Genomic DNA, 23419 nt, shown 5'->3' with positions numbered 1-23419 from the left:
GAAGATAATCCCATTTATTCCTTCCTGTGTAACATAGTAATGCTAATTATGTAAATGTATTCACTCCCAGCAGTGCTTAATACCAGTATCAGTATTGTTGATAGTGTTATGGTGTGGGTGTTTTACTACCTGCCGAAAGATACTTTGGGGTATTGACTCCCAATGTTATTGCAGTCTACTTGTAGACTTGTAGACTTCCTTCACCGATCCTCACACAACGATTAGCCTACTACTGGAGTACTGATGTGAAGATGATTCTATGTGTTTTTCTGTTACACAGGTATCGGCTGCTACAAGCCCAAAGCTGGTGAACACATAATTCTGCGTCTGAGCACCTGGTCCAAAGACTTATAAACTAATTCATGGATTGGGTTTGATTTCAGTTTTTCAAGAATGTAAGCATAAAATACTGTATTTGTGAATCTGCAGTATAGCATGCTGCACACAAGGAGAACATGGACTCTGCTCGACTCATGACCGCTTTAGACACGTGACCGTTGGGACTCTGCTTACTAGCGGCCTCTAGTGGCCCACAGGAGCTATAGCGCTGATGATCAGACAAACAAAATACGCTTACAGACATAACAGACAAATTACAGACAATGAAATAGATTGTGTTTTGGGGAATTTAGGTAAATTAAAAAGCCTGGGTGTGTATTTAAATAAATGCATGCAATGAATAAATGATTACACAACATAAACATGACGTCATTTAATTGTCTTTTGAATATCTAAAACATATCTAACATCAGAATAATAATAATAAAAAAGCAAGAAATGTCTGTCTCACAGCAGAATAATAAATATCTACACATCTGCAAATCTCTCATAGTGTCAATTATGTTTTATGAGTTTCTTCTTAGTAAAATGTTCCTAATTACTAGCATTTATTATATGACACTATTGCTTTTATTAAATATATTGTTTGCATGCATAGAACTGGTAGAATCCGAAAGGGATGTCAGTCCATCAAAGCTATCCTACAGATTATATCTAAGATTCATGTTTTGATTGTCAATTATTAATTTCATATATGTTCTTATTCAACCTAAACAATTCAGACCACAAATCAATTAAATAAGTTTGTTCAAAACCTTCATTGATGTCAGTTCATTTTGATTTTCACCTGAGACAAAGGGAAGGAGATGATTGGTGAAAAAGAAGAAGAGAAGACAGGAAGGGACAGTAATCTCAGTTTCTCTTCCTCTCCAGTTTGACTGCGTTTGCTGAAAATATCCAAAACAGAGAAACAAACACACAAAGTTGACATGAACAATAACAGAACCAAATCCCCCAATGTATGTAGTTCTCTCCCCAGCCACCATGTACCACACTCCCAAGTAGATTGGCCAGTGACACATCTCAAAGGCCTTTACTCACCAAGCGGCCATCTCGGTTCTGAATGCTAGCTAGCATTTAAAACCAAGATGGCCGCTCTATGAATGAGGGCCCATTAGAAGCCTACTCACTACAGGATATGGAGCAGTCGCAGACGCAGGGGACACACTGGGAGAAGAAGCGCTTCCAGCCGGTATCCTTGTTCTGACAGTTGTCAAGATGGCTACAGCCTAGCTTGGGGTTTCCAAAGTAGCTCTTGTTGGCGCAGGTGGTGGAGCAGTTTCCGCTCAGCTCCCTCTCGTTGACCTCCACGCGTCCCCGCTGACACATCCCTGGGTGGAGCGGTCAGAGAAATGTGGAATCTAGCATTTGTTGTTTGTTAATATTTCGATATTCAGCAGAAGAAATTATTCTACGACTTTTATTTTACTCGCAGTGAATTCTGAATTCATCCATTCCTTCAATTCAGCCATTTATTCTGCTTGGAGTCAACCGTTTTTTGCACGTGCATTGCCTTAATTCAGGGTTTTTTAAGATCTACTGGGGGCCCTAAACCACACCCCCCATCCCGCCCACATTCGAGTTACCAAACCCCTTTCCCAATCCAATAAATTCTGTTTCATGAAATGTATCAGACAAATCATCAACACATGTATCTGTGTTAACTCACTCAGGCAGGAGGGTTTGTGTTAACTAAGGCAGGAGGGTTTGTGTTAACTAAGGCCGGAGGGTTTGTGTTAACTAAGGCCGGAGGGTTTGCGTTAACTAAGGCCGGAGGGTATGTGTTAACTAAGGCCGGAGGGTTTGTGTTAACTAAGGCCGGAGGGTTTGTGTTAACTAAGGCAGGAGGGTTTGTATTAACTCACTCACTCATGCGGGAGGGTTTGTGTTAACTCATGCGGGAGGGTTTGTTTTATCTCATGCAGGACGTGAGTTTGTGTTAACTCACGCACGCAGAAGGGTTTTGGGGTCCAACGGCCGTCGGACTGGCACACTCTGGTGGGGTCTCCGAGCAGCAGGAAGCCGGCACGGCACTCGTACCTCACCAGCGAGCCCACCCACCAGTCGTCACCGGTCACCACGCCGTTGTAGTCCACGTCCGGTCTGCCGCAGTTCACTACAGTCCACCCCCCGACAGAGCACAACGCAGACGCATTGGAGAGGGGGTCATGAATCATGAATCATTCCATACCCCCAGTTCAATCAACGGAAGTGCATCAGTACAGCAAAATAAGCATGAATGTTTGCAGACAAAGCACATAAAAAAGAACATTAACATTCAAATAAACTAACAATATTACATCAAACTCAAAAAAAAAGTGCAATGACAACGATCTCTGCTCCTTCTAGAAATGACAAGAAATGCCCATTATAAAAAAGATGGCCGATTTTGCCCTTATTTTAGGCATAGAAATGTAAAGCCTTCCTCGCTGATTCTGCCCTGATATGAGGCACTAGGCGGTGATCGGTTGGTCTCGAGGTGCTAAACTAGTCTAACGACAGGGTGAACATACATCAGCCCCACCTCTGCAGAGGGACTTGGACCCCACCCAGCAGCAGCTGGAGTCCCCACAGCGGTCGCTCTTCAGCTCTTGGTGGCGCCCCCTGCAGCCTCCGAGGCACAGGGGGGCGGTCCCAGACCAGTACGTGTCCTCCCAGGGCTTGGGCTGGGGCAGCCATTCCGCCTCACCTAACAAACCACGGGGCAGCCCTACGTCAGTCTTGGAGGAGCCTCAAGCCTTCCAAACCAGATAATACCGGCCATCAAGTAAACCTTTTTGAAAACCGGTTTAATATGAACAGGTTATTAACAAAATATAATACTATATTAGTAACCGATAATAACACTACTAGAGTGGTGTTGGGAGGGGGAGGATAGGGTGTTCGACTCAAGCCGAAAGATACTTGGTTCGATCCCCAATGCTTCCAGCCTACCTCCATCCATTTATTTACATTTACATATTCCTATTTTAACTATCTTATTTACTTTATCTTGTATTGTTGCTGCTATGTTTAGGTGTATGGCTGTTGCGGAACCAAGCCTCTTGTGTACTTGTACTATAAGATTCAATAAAGTAATTCTGATTCTGATTCATATGGATTGGAGACTAAGATGTCCAAACCCATAGTAAATACAATTACTTATAAAAACAACAACAACACACCATTATAAATCTTACCACTGACTTCCTCGTCTGCTGTGGATCTCTGAAAGAACAGGCCCTGCAAGCTGCACAGCAGCACGAGCAACACCACATGTACCCTCATTGCGGCCGACCGGCCTCAGCCACGGGTCAAGGCCTCTAGCTCCAACCTCTGGGCCTCGGTCGCAGCGTCAACCCCGCTGACGTACAGCAAAGATCACCACCTCCACGGAGCCACGAGATGTCATGACAGTGGTAGCAGTGTAGCGTTCATGTGTTTCCCTGAGTGAAGAGTGAGGAAGCGACGCTGCTTACGCTGAGCTATAGATGCCCGGCTAATCCTGTAAAGGGAGCTAATACCACTAGCCCTATCAGGCTGGGCTTCCCGTCTCCACTTTTATTGTCTTTGTTGAAATACAACGTTGAGAACGAGACGAATGAGTTTATATTGAATGTTTTGAGGCATGCACGTAAAATGGTTGCACTTACACGATCTCCCCACTTTTTTGATCTGGGGCCAGCCTGCGCATCAAATTGGCAGCCGGAGAGGATGAAAGTAATTTATAGGATTAGTGACAGTTAAAACTGATCCCTTCCACTTCAGGCCACAGTCAAGTCAAGATCCAATACTTCCATTGATCAGACTAACAGGACGATATTTTCGGCAGGGGCTGCGGGGTGCGTTACGGTCCACGTAGAGTTCATAGAATTCTTAAGATAGGCTACTATGTTACACCGGCTCTGTAGTCTACACACACCACTCAATAACTTGTCATTTGAGGATGTCTGGCTGAGTGTGCGTGCCGTGCATGATATGTGTAGGCTGAATCGCAATCGCGTGAAGACAAATCTGATTGGTATACATTGAGGATAAATGAAATAATTGAAAAATTAGCGCTCTCTTCGTCCCACACCCCAAACATAACATACAAAATAAAAACAGAAACCACAACCAGAGATAAATAAATTATAAGCGATCGTTTTATCGTCATCGCAGTTTTAAAGCTTCGCCACCAGGGGATGCTGCAGCACATGCCGCACCCCTACTCCCCGCTAGCCTAGCTAACGCATGTGGCTAACGCCAGGGGCTAACGCATGTGGCTAACGCCAGGCCTCAATCTACAGTGAGGGCTAGCACATGTCTAGCAGCACGAAATGAAATCGCGCGCAAGGCAGCATGGGTATACCCAGGCTAACTTCCCGCGCCACTGCCATTGATAGTATTTTATTACCAAGACAACACTGAGAATGTAACAGAAGATGGTGATTTCCAAAAAAATGCCACAAAAAAACAAATGTATGAATAAGTATGAATATATAAGGAGAATAAGATATTCAAATTGCATCTAAACCGCAAGATTAGTATTTTATTTTGTAATCTTTTTATTGCACAAATAGGTTTAACATTAGGCACTGAAAACTCAGTACAACGGACATATCAAAAAACAAATCAAACAAGGCCAAATGATAATAATTCAAATTAATGTTAAATTAAGTGCCTTGCACTCTATTCAAATCCTGAGTGTTCCTCCTTCAAATGAGCTAAAAATAAATACAAAAACCTGTCTTGCCTAGCCCTCTTGGAGGGCACAGTATGTGCACGACAGTCCCTCTCAGCTCCCAGATGAAAGTATTGCTACAGTGGAAGCCAGGTTCTGTTCGTATCCTGTCTTGAACAGTTTCTGGCCCTGGAGCTCACGAATGCCATCCTCTGCAGGTCTTAGAGCAAGTGTGTGTGTGTGTGTTGTCGTGGTGTGGTATGTGTTGTGTGTGTCCGGCAAGGACCAGCTTCTGGTCCTGGGGCCAATTTGTGTGTGTTAGTCCTGCATGGAAAAACTTCTGGTCCTGGAGCCAGTGTGTGTGCGTGTTTGTGTCTTGTAAGGAACAACTTCTGGTCCAGGAGCGTTTCTATGTGTGTGGGTCCTTCTGGGAACAGCTTCTGGTCCTGGAGCCAGGATGGGCTGTTCTTTACACCACATGCATGCCCAGCTGACTGGCTGTGTCCTGCAGCTGCAGCATGACGGCGTCCTCCCCTTCCTGGGTCAGACCTCCGGTCAGAATGTAGAACATCCCTTGCTCCTCACTGTCCCCCTGCCCTACCACGGCCTCCAGCCCCACCTCCGGCCCCTGCTCCTCCAGCAGCACCCCTCGCAGCTGCAGCTCCATGTCAAGGGGACCCCCCGCCTCCCCCGCCCGCTGGCCCAGCCCGGGGGGCTCCACCTGGGCCCCGGTGTCCTCCTCTTCCTCGTCCTCCTCCTCTTCCTCGTCGTCGTCGTCCTCCTCCTCCCCATCCTCGCCGTTCCGCTCCCTCATCAGCTGCTCCGTCAGCTCAACGCTCTCGTAGCGAATCAGCTGCAGCCGCATGAAGCCGTCCTCGTGCTCTTTGTATCTGACGGCGTAGAAAACGCAAATGCAAAAGGGGATCAAAAAGGGGGAGAACGTTAGATGACCCACCTCTTCACCTCACACGGGTTAGGTTGTGTTGGAATTGAATACATACTTTGACTATTTTCCCAATTTATTAAAAGGAGAAATCCGAATGTTCGTTGTGCATATAGACGCGATCTTAAGTTGGCTGTTTTTAGCCGATTTTACCAAAACGCTTTAAACTTGGAACCATAGGGGGATCTCTCATGGTAAAAACCAAATCACTATTTTAAACCACTTACAAGGCTCGATAGGTGGAGTGGCGAATATAGAGATTGTGACAACACGCAAGCACTGTGTTTGCCGATCTACTTATCGAGTGTTAAGGACAAGATGGTGTCGACGGGTGAACTACTGATGGTATTGTGTGTATAAAATGTCCTTTTTAACAAACAATCTGTACACTTACAAAGTTATCAATGCCTTGTTTGATATGTTAAGACCCTTATTATACTACCAAAGTAGTGTTATGCTACTTCTAGCCTTGTAAGTGGTTTTAAATAGCGATTTAGTTTTTACCATGAGACATGCCCCTATCGTTCCAAGTTTATAGCGTTTTGGTAGAATCGGCTAATAAACAGCCAACCTAAGAATGCATCTATATGTGCTTTTTTGCTCACAAACGAACATTCCAACTCGTTATCATATCCCAGATCCATTTTAAATCGGATTACTCTTTTAATTTGGAGGACCCCTTTATCCAAAATCCCACTCAGTCAATTCTGATATATTAAATTGAAGCAGCAGTCGAAAGGCAAGGTACCCCACTCAGGGCTGCCTACAAGAAGAGTTTGGACCTTGGGGAATCGAACCGAGTCCCTATGGATGCCAGACCATTCAACGGGAGGAAGTCACACATGCTTACCGGAAGCGGGGGTGTCCGGAGGGCCATTTAAACTGGTGCTTCTTCCGCAGATGAACCGTGAGGTTGTTTCCTCGGGTAAAACACTGGTCACAGACGTGGCACTTGTAGCGCGGCACAAAATCCCCCTGGATTTAAAGAAGAGGAACGAAAAACACACATTAGGCTCCAGCTCCCTTCTGGAAGGGGCTTTTCAGACGGGAAAGGCTTTGCGGTCGCACCTCGTGCTCTCGTTTGTAGTGGATCTTCATGGTGCGGACGGTACGCGCCGTGTACGTGCAGCCCGCCGCGTCGCAGCGGTAGGCCGGCTCGCTGGTGTGGGTGTCCAGGTGTTTCCGCAAGTCCACCAGGTTTTTACAACTGTGGTAGAGTGAGAGTTCAGATGTGAACTTGCAACAATGTTCTGTCTTGATATTATTATAACAAGGCTAGGGTCGACTAGGTACTACAATACATCATATCATGAATACCACAGAAAATAATGCGAGGGGAGTTGCTAAGAAGTCAGGATCAATGAAGAGCATGTGTGTTCCTCTGCAGTAAGCCCTCCGGCCGAGTTGACCTTTTGCAGATGCTTTTATCCAGAGCGATTCACAATAAGTACATTTTTCAAAAGAACGATAAACAATATATGGCTGCCGGTATAGTGAGGATGTTCATCGATCCAAGTGCCAAGCACTAACAATTGTTAGGTTAACTGAATCCAAGGCCACCTCGAAATACTAGAAATTAAGTAGTAGTAGTGGTACCTGTACTCGCAGTATTCACAGCTGTATGGCCTCTCGTTGCTGTGGCGGAACTTGATGTGGTTGCGCAGGGATGAGGGCGACGGGCAGGTCATGTCGCATAAGGGACATTTATAGTGGTTTACTGCCCGCAAACAAACAAACAAACAAACAAACCCGTTAATGATGGCATAACTTCCTACGTCACCAGCAACAATATTTGTTGATGAAGTTTTGATGGAGAAGAGGGTTGAATGGACTGACCATGGGTCCTCATGTGGTCCCTCAGCAGTCGTTCTGTTGCAAAACGCTTCGAACAATGAGAACACTGGAACCGCTGACCTGCAAGCCCCACCACCCATTAATAATCCATAGTATTAGCCAAGTGTTGAGGAAATATCAATCATAACCAAATATACAATTATATACAGATTATATTAACCTTGTTTAATTACTATTCACATTAAAAAGGAATTGTATGCATTCTCACTGTCCCTAGGGATACTACTCTTCCGCTCTCTGACTAAGATCGTTTGCATTTGAATTGCCCCTGTAGCCACGAATTCTGAGCCTCAGGCCATGCCAATTGATCGACTTCTTTGTTGTGTAGATTGCTTTAACTGTCTTCCAGCCTTGCTTGCAGACTTGAAGACATGTCCACCTCCCCCATAGCGTATTGCATTTAACTTGGCCTCTCTTGCCAATCTTAAAATCCACAATGGTCACTCCCTCTCAACTTTGGTTACCTTTGTATTCACAACCCACAATGCAAACGAATCCCTATAAGAATCTTGATCACTCATTGTCTCACTGAATGATCATGATCCCATTATCATGCTCTAATATTGAATCAATTATTTGCCTGGCCGTCGTGTGCTGAAAAAAAGTTTATTTTCATCACCGATAAACGTACTTTAGCAAAAGCATTATATAATTTTATTAAATTACAGTGAATTCAGATACACATCGATAAAAAGGAAAATACTGGTCTGTCCCTCCGTGCTTCACTGAAACATCTGTTATCAATGACTCTGTTGTACTGATTCTGCCTTAAGAGCTTTTCGTGTGAAACCGCCTGCCGCGAATGTAAACAATAGCAAATGCCACTTTATACATTGTAATAAGACAATTTGCAAAAGTCCTTGTATGGTGATTCCCTGTATTGTCTCCAACCTCTGCACTGACCAATGCAAATTGATTCAAAGAGACAAAGGTGCTATGTGTCATTGTTTAAATTTGTGGCAAGCTCACACATGCTAAATTCTATTCAGCATAAATTATACAACTCAATGATACCGTATTCGCTACAGATGTTTTAGTCAAGGCAAGAGGAACTGGTGGTTTGATAATCCCCAAAGGTATTACCCTTAAAGCATCGGGGGTTATGCATCTTTCTCAAGGATTCCTATCGGTAAAGAACCTTTTTGGCTTTGATCTGACCCCCTCGCCACTAGACCCCATCCAGCCTCCTAGGATACCTTCTAGTGCACTCTGGCGCTTGATGTGGTCGAAGAACTTTGTGTTGTTGGCGTACATGGCCCCACAGCCCGGGCACGCCACCACCTTCTCCTGGGTGTGGCTCCGCAGGTGCTCCCGCAGCTTGGGTCGCCCTTTGGCACTCGCTTCACATTCTTCAAAAAATGAAAAAAAAAAAAAAAAGGGACGAAGATTTAAACAATGTCTGGTAGGATGGCTGCACTCATCCCATGCAAGTCAAAACATTAGCAAGTCACTCAATTATCATGACAGAGAATAACATCTCCTAACATCCGCACAGGGGATGAGGCCCTGCCGCCGTACCTTTCCACGCACAGCGTAACAAGCATTCACTGTCACCGGTGGGGATGTCCATACAGAGACTGTGCAGCTCCACGTGTCGGTAAAACCATTCAGGGTTTTCATAGGGGGGTTGCTGCAAACACAGAGAGGGTCAATGACTAAAACAACAATAATAATTGATTGCAGACATTTCTGGATTCAAGTGGACTTTCTGCTGTACCCCCTCAAAAAATAAAAACTGTGGATTTGAACCATAAAATGTACCTCGCAATCCTCCCAAAGGCAGGTGAAATTGTCTGGGATTTCAGGGACGATATTGCGGTTCTGGTATCCTATAGAGCAGGTGCCCATGTTGGGGTTCGAGGTCAGCACCTGCAGGCCCAACTGCTTAAGCTTAGTGTGGTAACAGTGGAAGAAAACGTGCCGCCGCAGCTCTTCAGGAACGTCTACCGAGCAGAATCCACAATGTCTCCAAAGGCAGCTCTGCTCGGCTGAAAAGTCAAGCATTCACATAAGATGAGTGTTTTCATTTATTTATTTTTTCTAAGAACTTCATTGATCGGTGTAATCAAACATGAACACTTTTGGTGGACGCATTGTGACTAGGTGATTGAAGTCACAGTGCTGGTCTTGATCAATCGACCTATTATTATCCTGACCTTCGTTTTCATCGCTATCATCCGAAGGGTCCGACGTGCCCAGGTGAGTCTCCATGTGCTTACAGATGTTCTCCATCCTACTGAAGGTGTCTTGACAGGAGCCCCACTCACACTCAAGCACAAGCGGCATTTTCTTCTGTATCCGTTTGTTTGGTGGCATTTCCTTTAAACAGTCTACACCGGTGAACTTACAGGATTTATAACTCACTATTTCACAGCACGACCATTATTAGGAGTCTTCAGAGGGTCGGATGACGTCCAGATGGGCACAGGTGCCACCCAAACACTCAAAGCATCTTAAGACTTTCATCTAGTAGATTTATATTACTCTGTCTGTTTTGATCTATGGCCTATCGTTTAATCAAAAACAAAGTTTTCCTATATACTTATCATTAAGGGAATAATTTGAAGCAAAACAAGCATCTTGAGGTCAGTGTATTGAGCGAATCGGAACGTAAACATGAATGCGCGGGCTGAGTACCACCGAAACACGTCCCCGCAAACTAATTAACACATCAACGTTCCACTTGCTTTCCTTTTACAAAATGGTTTCTCAATTGAGAACTTTTTTGTCGAAATAAAAGAACATGGCACAATAACGTAATTGAGTAGGACTTATTTAATTTTCAGCACCACTATCCCATTGAAAACGTAAATATTGAACACTAATAGCATTCCAAGAAAAAGCTTAATTGTCCAGTGTCAAAAAATAATTCACATTGAGGCCAACTGTTCTAAGAAAAGAAAAACTAAAAATATTATTTCATTCAAGTTACTCGTTTTCATAAAAATAAGCGATTTCTCCGACAATGTTCATAAATACCAAAAGTCTAGCTTTAAATGTTCCTGCGCTATCCTTCTTTTGGCCTTTCGTATAAAGCTGAATTACATTAAAACCCAACATCACCCTTCATTTGACCCTCACTTTAACAGTTTTCTTTTCATACAAGGTTGGCATTTTCGTTTAGATAAATGAACTAAGTCTGGAATATCACAGGGTGATCTGATTGACATTTAATAATGCCAAAAGACATAGAAATGATCAAATGTTGATGTAATTGTTCAATCAGTAAATACCTGATTTAGTACATTCTTGAATGAAGGACACCAACATGCTTATTTTTCCTTTGTATGCTTGATTTCCTTAAAGATGTAGCGGAAAACTAGAGGAACATCCAGAGCAACGACCAGAAGAAAGATCCTGATGATATAGACCAACTTATCAGAAGCCAAAAACTTCCAACATGCATAACCCAGGACATTGATCATGACGACAAGCTCTGTTTGAGTGGTGGGTGTGTGTGCTATTTCTGATGAAGAGCTTAAGAAACATTCATACCCATAACCGCAGATCCCTTTCTGTAAACATATTCATGGTTTATGCTCTCATACCAAATTTAAATTTGACTTAAAATAAATGTTCCCCTTGTTGATTTGCTCTGAGGCAGAATGGTGTTGGTGTGAGGAAATGGGATCGACATCAAAAGGCATATTGTTATTATTATCCGTCAGCCAGGCCAATCCATTAAAGTGTCAATAAGCTTCCTTCTTCTGGATGTCCTCAGTCATGGCTCTGGGTTCTTGCAGTCTTGTTTACACGTCATAGAAAAGCCGCACCAGATGATAGCGGATTCCAAAAGCCACGGCACTACCGAATACCTGGTCAGGAGAGAAGAAAGTGAATGTGTGGATAATACCTCATCAGTTATAACTGTTAAATTAAATACTATAACATAAAGTCAACGACTTGGTAGTTTGTTTGGGGTTTACTTGTAGGAGCAGCATTATGGTGGTGAGGCTCCTCTCGTGAACGGGCCCCAGTATTTTCAGCACCAGGTTTATTAGGGTCATGTTGTTGCACTCTATGAACTCATCATCTTCCTCCTGACCCCGGCGAACCTCCAGTAACCTCAGTAACTCGGCCGCCTGTTTGGAGTAAACTTCAGTTGAACTCTCAACCAACCGGGTGCGATTATGTCATTAGTATAAGCTTCATAGACAAGGGTTAGTGTGGGTTAGTCAGGGTTTACCAAAACTGCCTGTTTCTTTACTAACTTTACTTACAAGCTGTTTTCATACTACAATCAAATTAATTCATAGGAAATTAATAGTTACTTCGGTCCAAATAATGTAGATTTATAGATAGACACAGACACGCGCACACACACACACACACACACACAAACACAACACAACATTATGCATAAGATGAGCATTTTAGTACCTGCAGAATAAGATTTCCCAATTTAGAGAGATCCTTCCTTTTGAATTTGGAGTAGCTCATTCCCAGTTTGCCCGTGCTGGGATTCAACCTGGATGAAACGTCATAGCTTCACAGTCAATACAATAACATTAAACCAAAGTCCCTGAAACTAAATTTGCCGTTACTGGGATTTAATTTTTATAATTTGTAGACAAAAAGTTGACAGTCTGTCTGAAACATTGTGTTGTTGATTGCTGCTGCCTGCTTTGGTCAGAGCACTCTGGGAAAAAACTTTTTTTGAAATACAATAAAAAAATAAAAACAGGGAGGTTGTGAATGGGAGAAGCCAACAGCATACCTGGGGAGCCGGTGTCGGGGACACGGGATTATGTGGAACAGCTGCGGCAGGGAGTAGATGAAGTTGACCACCTGGGGGATGAAGAATAGCAGCATGGTTTTGCTGAAGTGTCCCAGGATGCCGACCACCGCAAAGGTCATCCCCGCAAAGTAGCAGAAGGTGTCTCCAACGAACACAGAGGACGGGTAACTGCACGGGGGACAAGACAACGTTCTGTTAGTGGAGAACTCTGCTCTCTGGTCAAATAAAGTGTCAGTCTAGACCTGGAAGATGGCAGAGGAATGGAAACGGGGTTGATGTATTTGGTGGAGAATGGTTTGCTTGGGATGCTGAACCTACCGGTTATGGTAGAAAAGTCCCAGCGTGGTGAAGAAGAATGGTAGCATAAAGTAAAGGGAGAATATGTGGTCGTCTCCATAATCTCCTGTTGTGTATAAACAACAACAAAAAATAGACCCCAAAATTAATCACATTAATGTTGAATACACATATATTTTACTTTAGTTTCCTTGTTATAAGCAATTTAATCGACTGGTTTACAGTAGGGTGTGACTGCTGGCCCACCAACCATGGAGCTCCAACAGGTTGAAGAGGATGATGGAGCCCGAGATGAAGAGGGCTTGTCCCGACTCGATGCCGTTGATCCCGGCCAAGATGTTGATGGCGTTGGTGCAGAACACAGCCAGCATGCCCATGTAAACGTAGTACAGAATACCTGCACACCACAGCAAATGTAGTTTAAATATACCATTATGTAATATACGTTATTATCACAGAAGTACTTCAGAATTATGATTATCCCTCATTTTAATTACTGGGATTAATGAAATACAATAATACTATTGATAATAGATATAAAATAATAATCATTTTCATTATCAATAAGATTGCCTTGCCTAGGTCCAGGTGGAGCCCTAGCAGTAGTCTGAAAGGCTTGGGCACCACGATGACAGTGTTTCCAAAGTTGGTGAAGTAGACCATCAACAGTGGCAGGGAGGCGATGGTGGGCAGCAGCAGCTTGTGCCTCCATCGCAGGTTTAGCACATCGTCAGCAAAGCCCAGGAAAATCATGCAGCAAATGGCTAACAGAGCGCCAATCAGCTGGACAAACTGGTCAAAAGAAATAACACAAGGTTTGCCTGACCGTCCATAACATTTGCGCTCCTAATCTAAATTGGCTAAGAAAGACATTGTAATTTGAATTGAGTCAGTCAAATGATGACTGCCTCAAAAGGGGGCGGGGCATGACCTATTGTTAGAGGTTCCTTTTGGGCTCTCATCATGTGTACAGTTATATTCGACCCACCTCGTCGTGTGGAAAGACTGTGCACTGGTCCCCAACAAGGCAGCTCAGGAAAGGCACGGGGATGAAGCAGAAGAGGATGATGAGAAACACGGTTCCGCTGATGACACCCTGGGATTCTGGACTAAACCGGGACAGAACAAGCACCGAATCAGAGCAACGACAAACATAACGCTGACGTAGCACAATCAGATGGTATCATGGGACAGTAATGTTCTCACAAATTGACGGCAATAAAAATGTAAAGACACTTACACTTGCTTTTTTGATGTTTTGTTCATGTCAATGCCATACAACTTGGCAGCGATGAAATGGTCTTTAAACGCCGGGATGAGTTTTATTGTGGCCAAGCACCCGAGTGCCGACAACATGCAGTTGATCAGAAGCGGCAAAACCGGGATTTGAGACATGATTTCGGGAGTTAGTAGATTTGATACTGGATGAACAAGGTGTTTGTTGATCAGTTTCTCCAATCTTGTGAGTTAGACTTTGGATCGATCGATACACAAGCCTCGAGTCCTCCGGTTCCAACTACGCGAGTAAAAAACGATCCGTTAAGAATACCATCGTGACTCGTCGTGTCTCGACGCATTTGAGAGCAACTTCCATAAATCACATATATCATCCATCCTAGCATTTCAGACAACAAGCTTTCATTTTGTCTACGATATGTACCACTTCAGGGTTCAGGTCGGAAAGGTTTGGCTTAACACCGCTTCCTGTCCGATGCCGAGGTCGGACACAAAACAACGTGACACCGGAAAATGGTCTTCTTCGGTAAATAACCCTTACTTTAGATTGTAGTTTTCCCCAATAAATCATTCATCCCAGCATTTCAGACAAGCTTTCATTGCGTCTTGTACGCAATGAATGATGACATGTACAACTTCAGGCTCCACGTCATATAGGTATAGCTTAAGACCGCTTCCTGATTGATCACGAGGTCGGACGTAACAACGTGACACCGGAAGTTCTTCTGCGATCATTAACTTTAATTTATATATTTTTTCGAGAAATCAGCCATCCTAGTATTTTAAACATAATTATCATTATGTGTGTGATATGATCAACTTCAGGGTCCATATGAGAAATGATTAGAATAAGGCAGATTCATGTTCAATGTCTTTATTTTTATAAATCGTTTAGTCTCCATGAAACCAAATTGACCAACAAAAAAAAAATAGCAAAGTACAAAACTGATCCCGGCTGTTATTTACTGGTGCGACTAGTTACATTGATGTTCACCTATACAAGTTCAGTCCATTTTACAGCACATTTAAAAATGCAGGCGTTGAAGAGCAGAACAAAGAAAATTGAAATGTCGGATCGACTGCAGCGTGCCGCAATTTGCGACACGAGGAGCAGTCGGCCTCGTGTGGAATACTTTCTGAAATGAAATTTGCTTGGAAAGAAACTGCTAGTACACGGTCCCCTCCGCAATATAGAACACTCAAGGATGTGGAATCGCGCTAGAATCACTAAGGAATGCATGTACAAAAAAATCCCCGAAGAGAAAGCCACGTGAATATATGTTGAAAAAGCAAGATTTATTTATAGCAAGATAATAAGGCGCCCCGTCAACGCGGGAACATCTTAAAGTAACTTTAAACATGGTTTAAATATGCTTAAGCTGCTAACAGAACAGAACATACTATAAAAAAATAAGGTCACCAATAACACGTGGACATTTTTCTTGAGTGGCGCATCTTTTAAATACAGCCAGCCAAGTGACGATCTTCAGTCAGGGAGATTTTTGGTCTTGGGCCTAGTTGTCGTATTGGTCGCCATAGCTTCCCTGGCCCCGGTTATCTCTGTATCCGCCACCGCTGCCGCCGCCATATCCGCCACCACCGCCGCCGCCGCTTCTGTATCCACCGCCGCTTCCACCACCGTAGCTCCTTTCTCCGCCGCCATAGCCGCCCTCGTTGTTGTAGCTTCTATCGCCATAGCCGCCGCCGCCACCGCCGCCGCCGAAGCTGCCTCTGGAGCCGCCTCTGGAACCACCGGATCTGCCTCTGCCGGCTTCATCCACTCGAATGGACCGTCCATCCAGGCTGGTTCCGTTCATTCCCTCCAACGCATCCTTGGCCTCGTCGGCATTATCAAACTTGACGAAGCCGAAACCACGGGACCGCCCAGTGTCTTTGTCGCGGATAACATCAGCTTTGGCGATGTTTCCATACTTGGCAAAAGCCGCCATCAAGGATTCCTCATTGGTGTCGAAGCTGAGGCCTCCGATGAAAAGTTTACCTTCGTCGTTCATCTTGAGTTGTCTGGTTGAGAGTTCCGAAGAGATGCTTGCACGAGGAAGGGCCGGATGAAGTGTTCCTTCTCTGCCTCGAGGTCGGAAATATAAGGGCGGTACACCGGAAGTAGTTCTTCTTCTTCTGTGGTAATACTTTTTTTTTTTTTTTTACGTTTGCCCTCTGTTGGTAAGTTATATATGCAGCCTTTTAATACGGATTCAGATAACTACAAATAGTAATAATAAATGTGGATATTTATATTCGCATGTGTTACAAACAAGTGACCAAATACTGTGTGACGTGTACCGGGCGGGCAGATATTATATTAAATGCATTGAACTGAAGGTATACCAGCCGTCATAACGCTTCATAACCTCTGGCAGCAGATGATATGATCTATGAACGTGTTACATCCCTGCAACATGTGGGCTACATCGTGATTTCCCTCTCACATTCACATTATATCCTCCTCGGTCACCCGTTTAAAAGATTAGCGAGCGTGGCTCTCGGGTATTTATTGTGTATTACGTCTTGTATCGGGACTTTTAGTGCCCTCGGCAGGCTCAGACGGGAACCGCCGAGGCAAACGTATCGGCTCTCATGTGGTTTTGGGAGACTCATTGTGTGGGTAAATGGTAAATGGGCTGCATTTATACAGCCCTTTTCTAATCAGTGGCCATTCAAACCACTTATATATTTTTAATACTGCCTCACATTCACCTATTCATTCACACATCGACGGCGGAGTCAACCAGGGCGAAAGCCGGTTGGTTGGGACGGGAGCAGTATATGGTGAGGGGTCTGGCTCAGGGACACTTCGGCACTCAGGTAGGAGGAGCCGGGGATCGAACTGGCAATCTTCCGGTTACCAGCCAACCCGCCTCCTGAGCCACATGCCGCCCATATTATAGCCCCCTCTGCAGGCTTGAACGGGAATCGCCGAGGCAAGCAAACGTCGGCTCGGAGGTTGTGGTAGGGAAGGGAGACTCCTTGTGTCCTGGTGGATGAACAGAGCGCAGACTCGGTGGATGGCTGGATGACAGCGGCTGCTGGTCCCACCGACACACCGCTGATGTATGCCGGGTCAGACGGAATATACTGAAGCGATGCACATCGACAACACGGTGCCTGCCTTACGTTTTTACTGAAGCTGGCTTTTCACGCTTTCGCTATTGTCCACATGCCATAATAAAGCGGTAGGTATATTTAATGCAATGAATAGTCAACTTTGTGTCATCGTTTAAAGTTATTTCTCCCTATCTGCTGATCATTGACCCTCTTTACTCATCGTACGGCGTTTGGTGTCGGTATTATTAACATGTAAGATTGTAAGTGCGTTGCAAAATGCACCAGAACCATCGTCTAATAACGTGGTGTGTTGTCGCGGAGCTGCAAAACGCGCTCTTTGGAGTCAAGGGGCACACGCTCCGAATATCATCCGGCTGATTGCGTATTCCTTAACATTACCTTCTGCGACCTGTCCCGCGAATGAAGCACAAAGACGGACTATTTATTGCTCCCCTTACAGACACCGTTGCCGACCCCACGGACTCCCCGGTCCCCTGATCCGTCCACCTCACCGCGATGAGCGGCACAAGGACACCGCTATGAAGCCCGACCAGAACGGAGGCTGCTGCTGGTGGTGTCTAGTGGGGCTGTTCCTGCTCTCTTTGTTTATAGTGTTGGCATGGCTCGTCCAATATTCACTAGCCACTGTGCGTTCGTGGAGGGCCAAGGATCTCGTAGGCAACAGAGCAGCCCGTCATCTTCCCGTTATCCACCAGGATCACCGGACAGACACGGGGGGCTGGCGGGGCTTCCTGCTCAGGCTCAGGCCAGGCCGTAGTGGAAGAGCTGTTTCAGAAGCAGGGGCTAAAGGCTTACTCTCCACCCTGTTTTCTTTCAAGTCGTTCGGGGAACCCTGGCAGAGAGCCTGGGTGAAAGCCTTGAATGACCAAGCTTGCAGGCATGGGGTAAGTAAATCAACGTGCTGCAAATGTAGGTTGATATCTGCAATTGTCGACCTACACTTGCAAGATCAGCATATCATATATCCTATTGTTACTGCTGTTGGAATATGGTTTCGTTTAGCATTTTTGAGGGGATATGTATAAGCCTATGGGGAATGATTCATCTGATTGTGATCATGTGTAGCCTAACCTGTGTGCTCCGTAGAGTGCAAAAGTGTGGGTTGGTTGCTACTCGCTATACTAACTGGTGGCGTGGGCGTTGAAGTGTCAGTAATCAAGAATAGAATTGCATCGGGGCATTGTGTAAGATCCCCCAATACGATCACATTACATCGGGAATGCAGTCATTTATTGAGTGATAATGACACTGAAAAGCGTCTGTCATAATTGCTTGATGCAGTCAGGCAGAATTGTGATCAATCGACATCATCCTCGTACAACAGAAGGAATGCTTTATCAGTATTGCAACTCTGTTCATCGTCTATCTATCCAGTTATACGTTTATAATAATGCTAGTAATACTGCTAATAGTTTTTCTTCGCATTTCCTTATGCTGAGAGAGAATTAATCCTCTCCCCCTGGTCCACCATTGGTATGGATGGTATATATGGTATAGTTCTCACACCATCGATAAAGACCCCATTGGTCCATTGGGTCTTGTCGGGGTCAACTGGTAGAGCAAGGCCTTAGCAATGCCAGGCTTAGAGGTTCCATTCCCAACGCAGCCCTCCCACCCAAGCATGTACGCACTGTAAGGTGCTTTGATGTAAACATCCACCAAGCTTAAGCGTTGTTTTTGTATTTCCACATTAGATTTCACTCAGGTGATTCATACCTTCTACTGGATTGGGGATGTGGGCGTGGGCGGTCATGTGTTTGTGTTATGTATGCGTACGGCTACATGGGGTTTTAAAAGGGGACCCATTGATCCACATCACAAACTATAGGCCCGTCGTGATTCAGAAAGGTCATCTCTGCCCTTGCTTGTCCAAGGTTTACCTTTCAAGCCTTATGCTGCTGGATGTTGAATAGACGCTGATTCAAGTTCACAGTCAAACAGATCTCTGTTGCATTTATATAGAGAACACCAGGATTAAGCAAATATTTCAAATACTTCCCTATCAAACAGATCTTATGTTTCATCTCATGCATTATATAGAATTGCACAGACCTTAAACAACCCTTGTTCTTCATCGATCATGGTTAATAATACTCTCAAATGTGTGACGCCTGAACTCAAAGACCCTGAAACAAAGCCTATGCATACAAAATGATACATGTATTACAGAACAGCCTGTGGTATTAATCTTCCAAATGCCCTATTAGTCATACAACAACCGAACTGCAGTAGTAATCCCTAACAATGTAGTAGCTGACAATGCAGCCATTCCACTTTACACACATTACATTGTTTAGCTTCTGTGTAGGCAGGCTAGCTGTCATAACAATTACAAATCGTATGTAAACGTTGAAAATACACACACACACAGGCACAAACTCGCTCACATTCACACATTTATAAATATGTTTATAGGTCTGTATGTTTGTGTAGTACTAAGTGTGTAACGTGTTCCACAGACGTCTGTTGTTCAACAGCTTCTGCAGTCCCCTGACTTGAAAAACCTGCAGGGCACCGGGAGACTTGGCAGGTATTAGGTGACCAACGTAGAGTCATATCACATTCATTGACTCTCCCGTATGCACCTGCTGCACGGCCGCCATGTTGACTCAGCCACTTTAGCAGGAGGAGACACTCTGAGACACTAGACTATGACCCCACACACGCTATCCGCCTCATATGCTGTGATTCTAGCTCTGCAGCAAGAAACACATTGGCTTAGATGTGTCGTGTGCAGGCAGTTGTCAGACATCTGCATTGATGTCTTCAGGGGTTGGATGTTTTCAGTGTCACTGTGTCAATCTGGTTGACGCCTTAAGGAAAGCTAAAGAATAAAAAAAAAAAATAGCCTTCTTAGTTTGAAGACTTTGAGAAATCTTCAATGTGATTGTGTTTTATTTGATAGCATACTGGATATCCTTTTTATTTTTTATTTTCTTGGGAATCCTTAATTTGAAGGAGCAGGCTCAGGTTTGGTATAGAACTGACAACTTTGTGCTTGATGATCTGCCCAGTGTAACGTCAAGGCCTTGCTCAGGCATTCCTTTATGCATGTGACACCGTGGTTACGAGACAGTGCTACTGATTCACTTATACGGTGCACTGTGCACAAATGGATCAAATTGCCTCTTTTTGGATTTCTTTGAGCTCTTCTTTGACTCCGAGATCAAAGCGATTTCGAAGAAGGGAAAATAATAGAATGACTGCAGTAATATTAAATCTATGTGTGGACTAAATGATTCAGGTCTTTCGGTTGCAAATATGAAGTGAAATCAAAGGATCACGCCAAAGGACTTAGTGTGGTCCTATCTCTTTCAGACCAAATTGTCCATCTATGATTCGGTAGATGGACAGGGGACCAGGACTTTCCCTCTCTGTGTGGAGGAGAACCCGTTGTCACGTGCTACCAGCGGGCTTGAGTCAGATTTGTCTGCATCCGGAGGGCTCCAGTTTAATTACGATGATTTGAAGGTCTGCAAAGAAGCTCACTTTCCTTCTGTCTCCATAATCCCCCGGATTTATGGTAAGGCCCTCAGCACAGCTGGTTACGGTTGACGATATCAGCAGAAAGACGTCAACATACCCCACGCACACAAACGCACGCGATAATACCCAAATGTAGAGGGTAAGGCTGATTTCAGTAGGAGCACAAATAACATCCACATATCATAGTGACGCATGCGGACAGTAACCTGCGGACCACTTCCTGTGGACGCCGGCACAGTAGCTATCATGCATCCCTCTGATATTGAGCCCATTTCTCAACTTATAATCGAATTTGTTGATCGCGGGTGCGAGGCAAATGTGATTGTACTGTACAGCCGGGCACTCGGTACCCTCAGCCGGCGCGTCCCCGCTGCACTCATAATGTCAAAGCCATTAGGTTCTGCGGTCGGACAATGGCATGGCGCTATCAGTGTGTTTCCAGAGAGCCCGAGTCCCCCTCCCTCCTCTCCCCCCTCCTACCTCCCTCCCTGCCTCCATCCCCGATCTGCAGCCAGAACGAGCATGACTTGAAGCGACTCCACAGCTAAATGTGTGGCGGCTCCGAAATTTGCCATCACAGACATTGGTCACAGTGGTTCCATGGTGGAGATGTTGTGTCTAGCTAGAGTGCATAGCTATAGTGCATCCTTGAGCACGATGCCGCTGACCCCTTACCTACTCCTTAAAGACATTTTTGGAGTGCACAGTTGAATACTTGATTCTGATTGGTCAAAAGCGTTGCAACGATGTGTATTATCTCTCGATAACACTTGCGAGCCGATGTGCTACAAATACATCTACAAAGCAGACGTGTCATGACTAAGCAGAAACAGTAAGCTCAAAGCGCCGAATGATGAGGATTTTAGTTGCAGCCGACAAGGACCTTAAACCCCTAATAACTTGAGAGATGAAATGTGTGAAACGTCGTTGGTCACCCTGGTACAAGCGGAACAATGATTACTATTATCCATTACTTATACAACTATTTGGCTACGTATGTCTGCTAAATGACGACGTGAGAATAAACGCTTCCGTCGTCACGCTCCCCCACGGGATATCATAGCACAGGGAGGATCGGTTCACGGCCGGAGCAGCCAGGCAGGAGGGGTTGGGGTTGGATGTTCCCCCCCCCCCCCCCTCTCTCCAGAGGCTCCGAGGTCCCGTCTCCCCCCGTCATGGTCCCCTCACTCGCCCTTGGGGCTGACGCTGAGGAGAACCCAACTTGATGACACGCAGGACGACCTGGGGAAACGGCCTCGTCAGACAGGCCCCCCCGGTCACGCCCACTGGATCGCAGAAACATCCATTTGCATCGCACATCTTGCTCCATGACAAGACTCCCTAAAAGCCTGCGTATAGATGGACGCACAGTGGGAAGGGGGAGTCCGTAGCTCTACTTGATCCATCAGAGGGTGCTCTTCACACAGCGGGAGACCCAAGAGGAGGAGGGGTTCCCTGGGGTGGTTTCCTTGATGCTCACCCAGATGCTCCTCTTGGTTAAAGGAGGAGAAGGGACTCCTATGTGCTCTTTGATCAGTCCCTCAATCCTTTAGAGTGAATTATTAAATAATAGATATTTTATTGAACTACAATAAATACTTTCTACTAATGTATACTGATAAAGTTATCTTTTGGCGACGTAGGATTTGCATCATGGACTGTACAACATGACAAAATGTCTTTCTGTAACAGACAGCATATTTCCGTGCATCCGAGCGAGTGGACCTGTTTAAAGCAATTGCCGAAAGTTGAAATCGAATCTACAAAATAAGTACAGCATCAATCTTCAAGTCGGTGTTCATATGAATAAGGCATTGTACAGGGCGTGAATAATAAATGCTATTGGGTTTGGCCCTGCACTTTGGAACTGGGCGTGTAACTGAGCATCTTGACAGCGGAGCAAGCACAATAGGTAATACAGGTGAGTCAGTCATATGACAGTCACATGACTACACCGTCAGTGATACTGCGTAAGCCTGCAGCATTGTCTTGGCTCCCTGCCCTCCTGACCCAATCCCCCTCTCTCTCTCTCTCGCTCTCTCGCTCTCTCTCTCTCTCTCTCTCATTGTGTGACTGAGTCGATTGAGGCTCTCCCACCTCTGCTCTGCCTCCCCTGCTCTATTTGATAGAGATAAGACGCTCTGAAGGAACATATGCCCTGGTATAGGATATATTTATGTCATATATTCTCTTTGCACATCCCATTTCTGTACACTGAGGGGGCGACTGATAAATGTGCTTCTTGCCGCCAATATATTCTGCTGATGCATGAGATGTTTGCCATCAGTTTGTGACACCTTCTGAAAAGGCCTTACAAAACAGAGTCATTACTCTGCCATAATAACTGTTAAAACACAATAACACGTGCATCTGTGAATGTCTCGCACAGTGCATTGGAGTTTGACCATCCGTCCATAGCCAATCCCATGTGGACAAGCATATGCTATATTCAGCTTTGCCAAAGACTGCAGGCCACTGAGTGCAGACAGCCACTATACACTAAACTACAGTCAAACGGGGCTGTACACACTGAGCTTCTAGTGTGGATGGATACTGACTGTAGATAACAGTAGTAGCTCTGCATCCCCATCTACAAATGTCTTAAATTTGTTTTCCACATTGCTTATCGGCAACATCAGGTCATTGTGAGGAGTTCCTGGTATGGAATGTTTTAAACAAGGTTGTGGTTCGATCATTAACTCAAACTACTCATGTGATCGAGGCAAGAATTAGTTTTGCCAAGAGCTCTGACGTCAAAAATATCAATTTTAAAAAATGTTTTAGCCAGAGAAGTGGGAAC

The 23419-nt window shown here is 44.9% G+C and overlaps 5 protein-coding genes across 5 annotated transcripts in view; 1 reads left to right on the top strand and 4 right to left on the bottom strand.

The window, feature by feature from the left end:
• Positions 1-697: 697 nt before the first annotated feature.
• Positions 698-4340, bottom strand: si:ch211-117m20.4 (sushi, von Willebrand factor type A, EGF and pentraxin domain-containing protein 1). The gene is made up of 6 exons (XM_030359958.1): positions 3972-4340; positions 3519-3764; positions 2864-3028; positions 2288-2455; positions 1470-1670; positions 698-1226 (listed from the first exon to the last, which is right to left on the bottom strand). Exons 2-6 carry the CDS (start codon positions 3604-3606, stop codon positions 1192-1194), a joined length of 657 nt encoding a protein of 218 aa, XP_030215818.1. The 5' UTR covers positions 3607-3764; positions 3972-4340; the 3' UTR covers positions 698-1191.
• A 491-nt stretch (positions 4341-4831) lies between these two features.
• hinfp (histone H4 transcription factor) lies at positions 4832-10420 on the bottom strand. The gene is made up of 9 exons (XM_030359952.1): positions 9935-10420; positions 9540-9766; positions 9297-9408; positions 8975-9127; positions 7761-7838; positions 7521-7641; positions 6993-7131; positions 6775-6899; positions 4832-5871 (listed from the first exon to the last, which is right to left on the bottom strand). The coding sequence occupies exons 1-9, from the start codon at positions 10092-10094 to the stop codon at positions 5451-5453; spliced, it is 1536 nt and encodes a 511-aa protein (XP_030215812.1). The 5' UTR covers positions 10095-10420; the 3' UTR covers positions 4832-5450.
• Positions 10421-10538: 118 nt separating this feature from the next.
• On the bottom strand, positions 10539-14708 carry dpagt1 (dolichyl-phosphate (UDP-N-acetylglucosamine) N-acetylglucosaminephosphotransferase 1 (GlcNAc-1-P transferase)). The gene is made up of 9 exons (XM_030359953.1): positions 14054-14708; positions 13802-13922; positions 13392-13605; positions 13064-13210; positions 12835-12919; positions 12496-12684; positions 12159-12246; positions 11705-11860; positions 10539-11593 (listed from the first exon to the last, which is right to left on the bottom strand). The coding sequence occupies exons 1-9, from the start codon at positions 14206-14208 to the stop codon at positions 11528-11530; spliced, it is 1221 nt and encodes a 406-aa protein (XP_030215813.1). The 5' UTR covers positions 14209-14708; the 3' UTR covers positions 10539-11527.
• A 199-nt stretch (positions 14709-14907) lies between these two features.
• LOC115546468 (cold-inducible RNA-binding protein B) lies at positions 14908-16141 on the bottom strand. Its single transcript, XM_030359954.1, has one exon. It carries the CDS (start codon positions 16059-16061, stop codon positions 15564-15566), a length of 498 nt encoding a protein of 165 aa, XP_030215814.1. The 5' UTR covers positions 16062-16141; the 3' UTR covers positions 14908-15563.
• Positions 16142-16179: 38 nt separating this feature from the next.
• Positions 16180-23419, top strand: part of c2cd2l (c2cd2 like) — an 18275-nt gene continuing 11035 nt past the window's right edge. Inside the window, exons 1-2 of the mRNA XM_030359951.1 lie at positions 16180-17240; positions 17573-18017. Of these exons, the coding sequence (XP_030215811.1) occupies positions 17652-18017 (366 nt within the window). The 5' untranslated portion in view covers positions 16180-17240; positions 17573-17651. The remainder of the gene's footprint in view (positions 17241-17572; positions 18018-23419) is intronic.

The sequence above is a fragment of the Gadus morhua genome, chromosome 7 (genome assembly GCF_902167405.1).
Source record: "Gadus morhua chromosome 7, gadMor3.0, whole genome shotgun sequence".
Lineage (NCBI taxonomy): Eukaryota > Metazoa > Chordata > Actinopteri > Gadiformes > Gadidae > Gadus > Gadus morhua.
This window is presented reverse-complemented; position numbering and strand designations above follow the sequence as displayed.

What these genes read in the sequence shown, in the direction of transcription:
- hinfp (XM_030359952.1), bottom strand. Translation starts at nt 10,094, where the DNA reads ATGCCACCAAACAAACGGATACAGAAGAAAATGCCGCTTGTGCTTGAG. An exon ending in TGTGAATACTGCGAGTACAG is followed by an intron (nt 7,132 to 7,520) that starts GTACCACTACTA and finishes ACTCTACCACAG; the next exon opens with TTGTAAAAACCTGGTGGACT. An exon ending in ACTACAAACGAGAGCACGAG is followed by an intron (nt 6,900 to 6,992) that starts GTGCGACCGCAA and finishes CTTTAAATCCAG; the next exon opens with GGGGATTTTGTGCCGCGCTA.
- dpagt1 (XM_030359953.1), bottom strand. Translation starts at nt 14,208, where the DNA reads ATGTCTCAAATCCCGGTTTTGCCGCTTCTGATCAACTGCATGTTGTCG. An exon ending in AGGGCTCCACCTGGACCTAG is followed by an intron (nt 13,211 to 13,391) that starts GCAAGGCAATCT and finishes TGTGGTGTGCAG; the next exon opens with GTATTCTGTACTACGTTTAC. An exon ending in CCCCGACACCGGCTCCCCAG is followed by an intron (nt 12,247 to 12,495) that starts GTATGCTGTTGG and finishes CGTTTCATCCAG; the next exon opens with GTTGAATCCCAGCACGGGCA.
- si:ch211-117m20.4 (XM_030359958.1), bottom strand. Translation starts at nt 3,606, where the DNA reads ATGAGGGTACATGTGGTGTTGCTCGTGCTGCTGTGCAGCTTGCAGGGC. An exon ending in GTCCAAGTCCCTCTGCAGAG is followed by an intron (nt 2,456 to 2,863) that starts GTGGGGCTGATG and finishes GGTGGACTGTAG; the next exon opens with TGAACTGCGGCAGACCGGAC. An exon ending in CGACTGCTCCATATCCTGTA is followed by an intron (nt 1,227 to 1,469) that starts GTGAGTAGGCTT and finishes GGATATTTTCAG; the next exon opens with CAAACGCAGTCAAACTGGAG.
- LOC115546468 (XM_030359954.1), bottom strand. Translation starts at nt 16,061, where the DNA reads ATGAACGACGAAGGTAAACTTTTCATCGGAGGCCTCAGCTTCGACACC.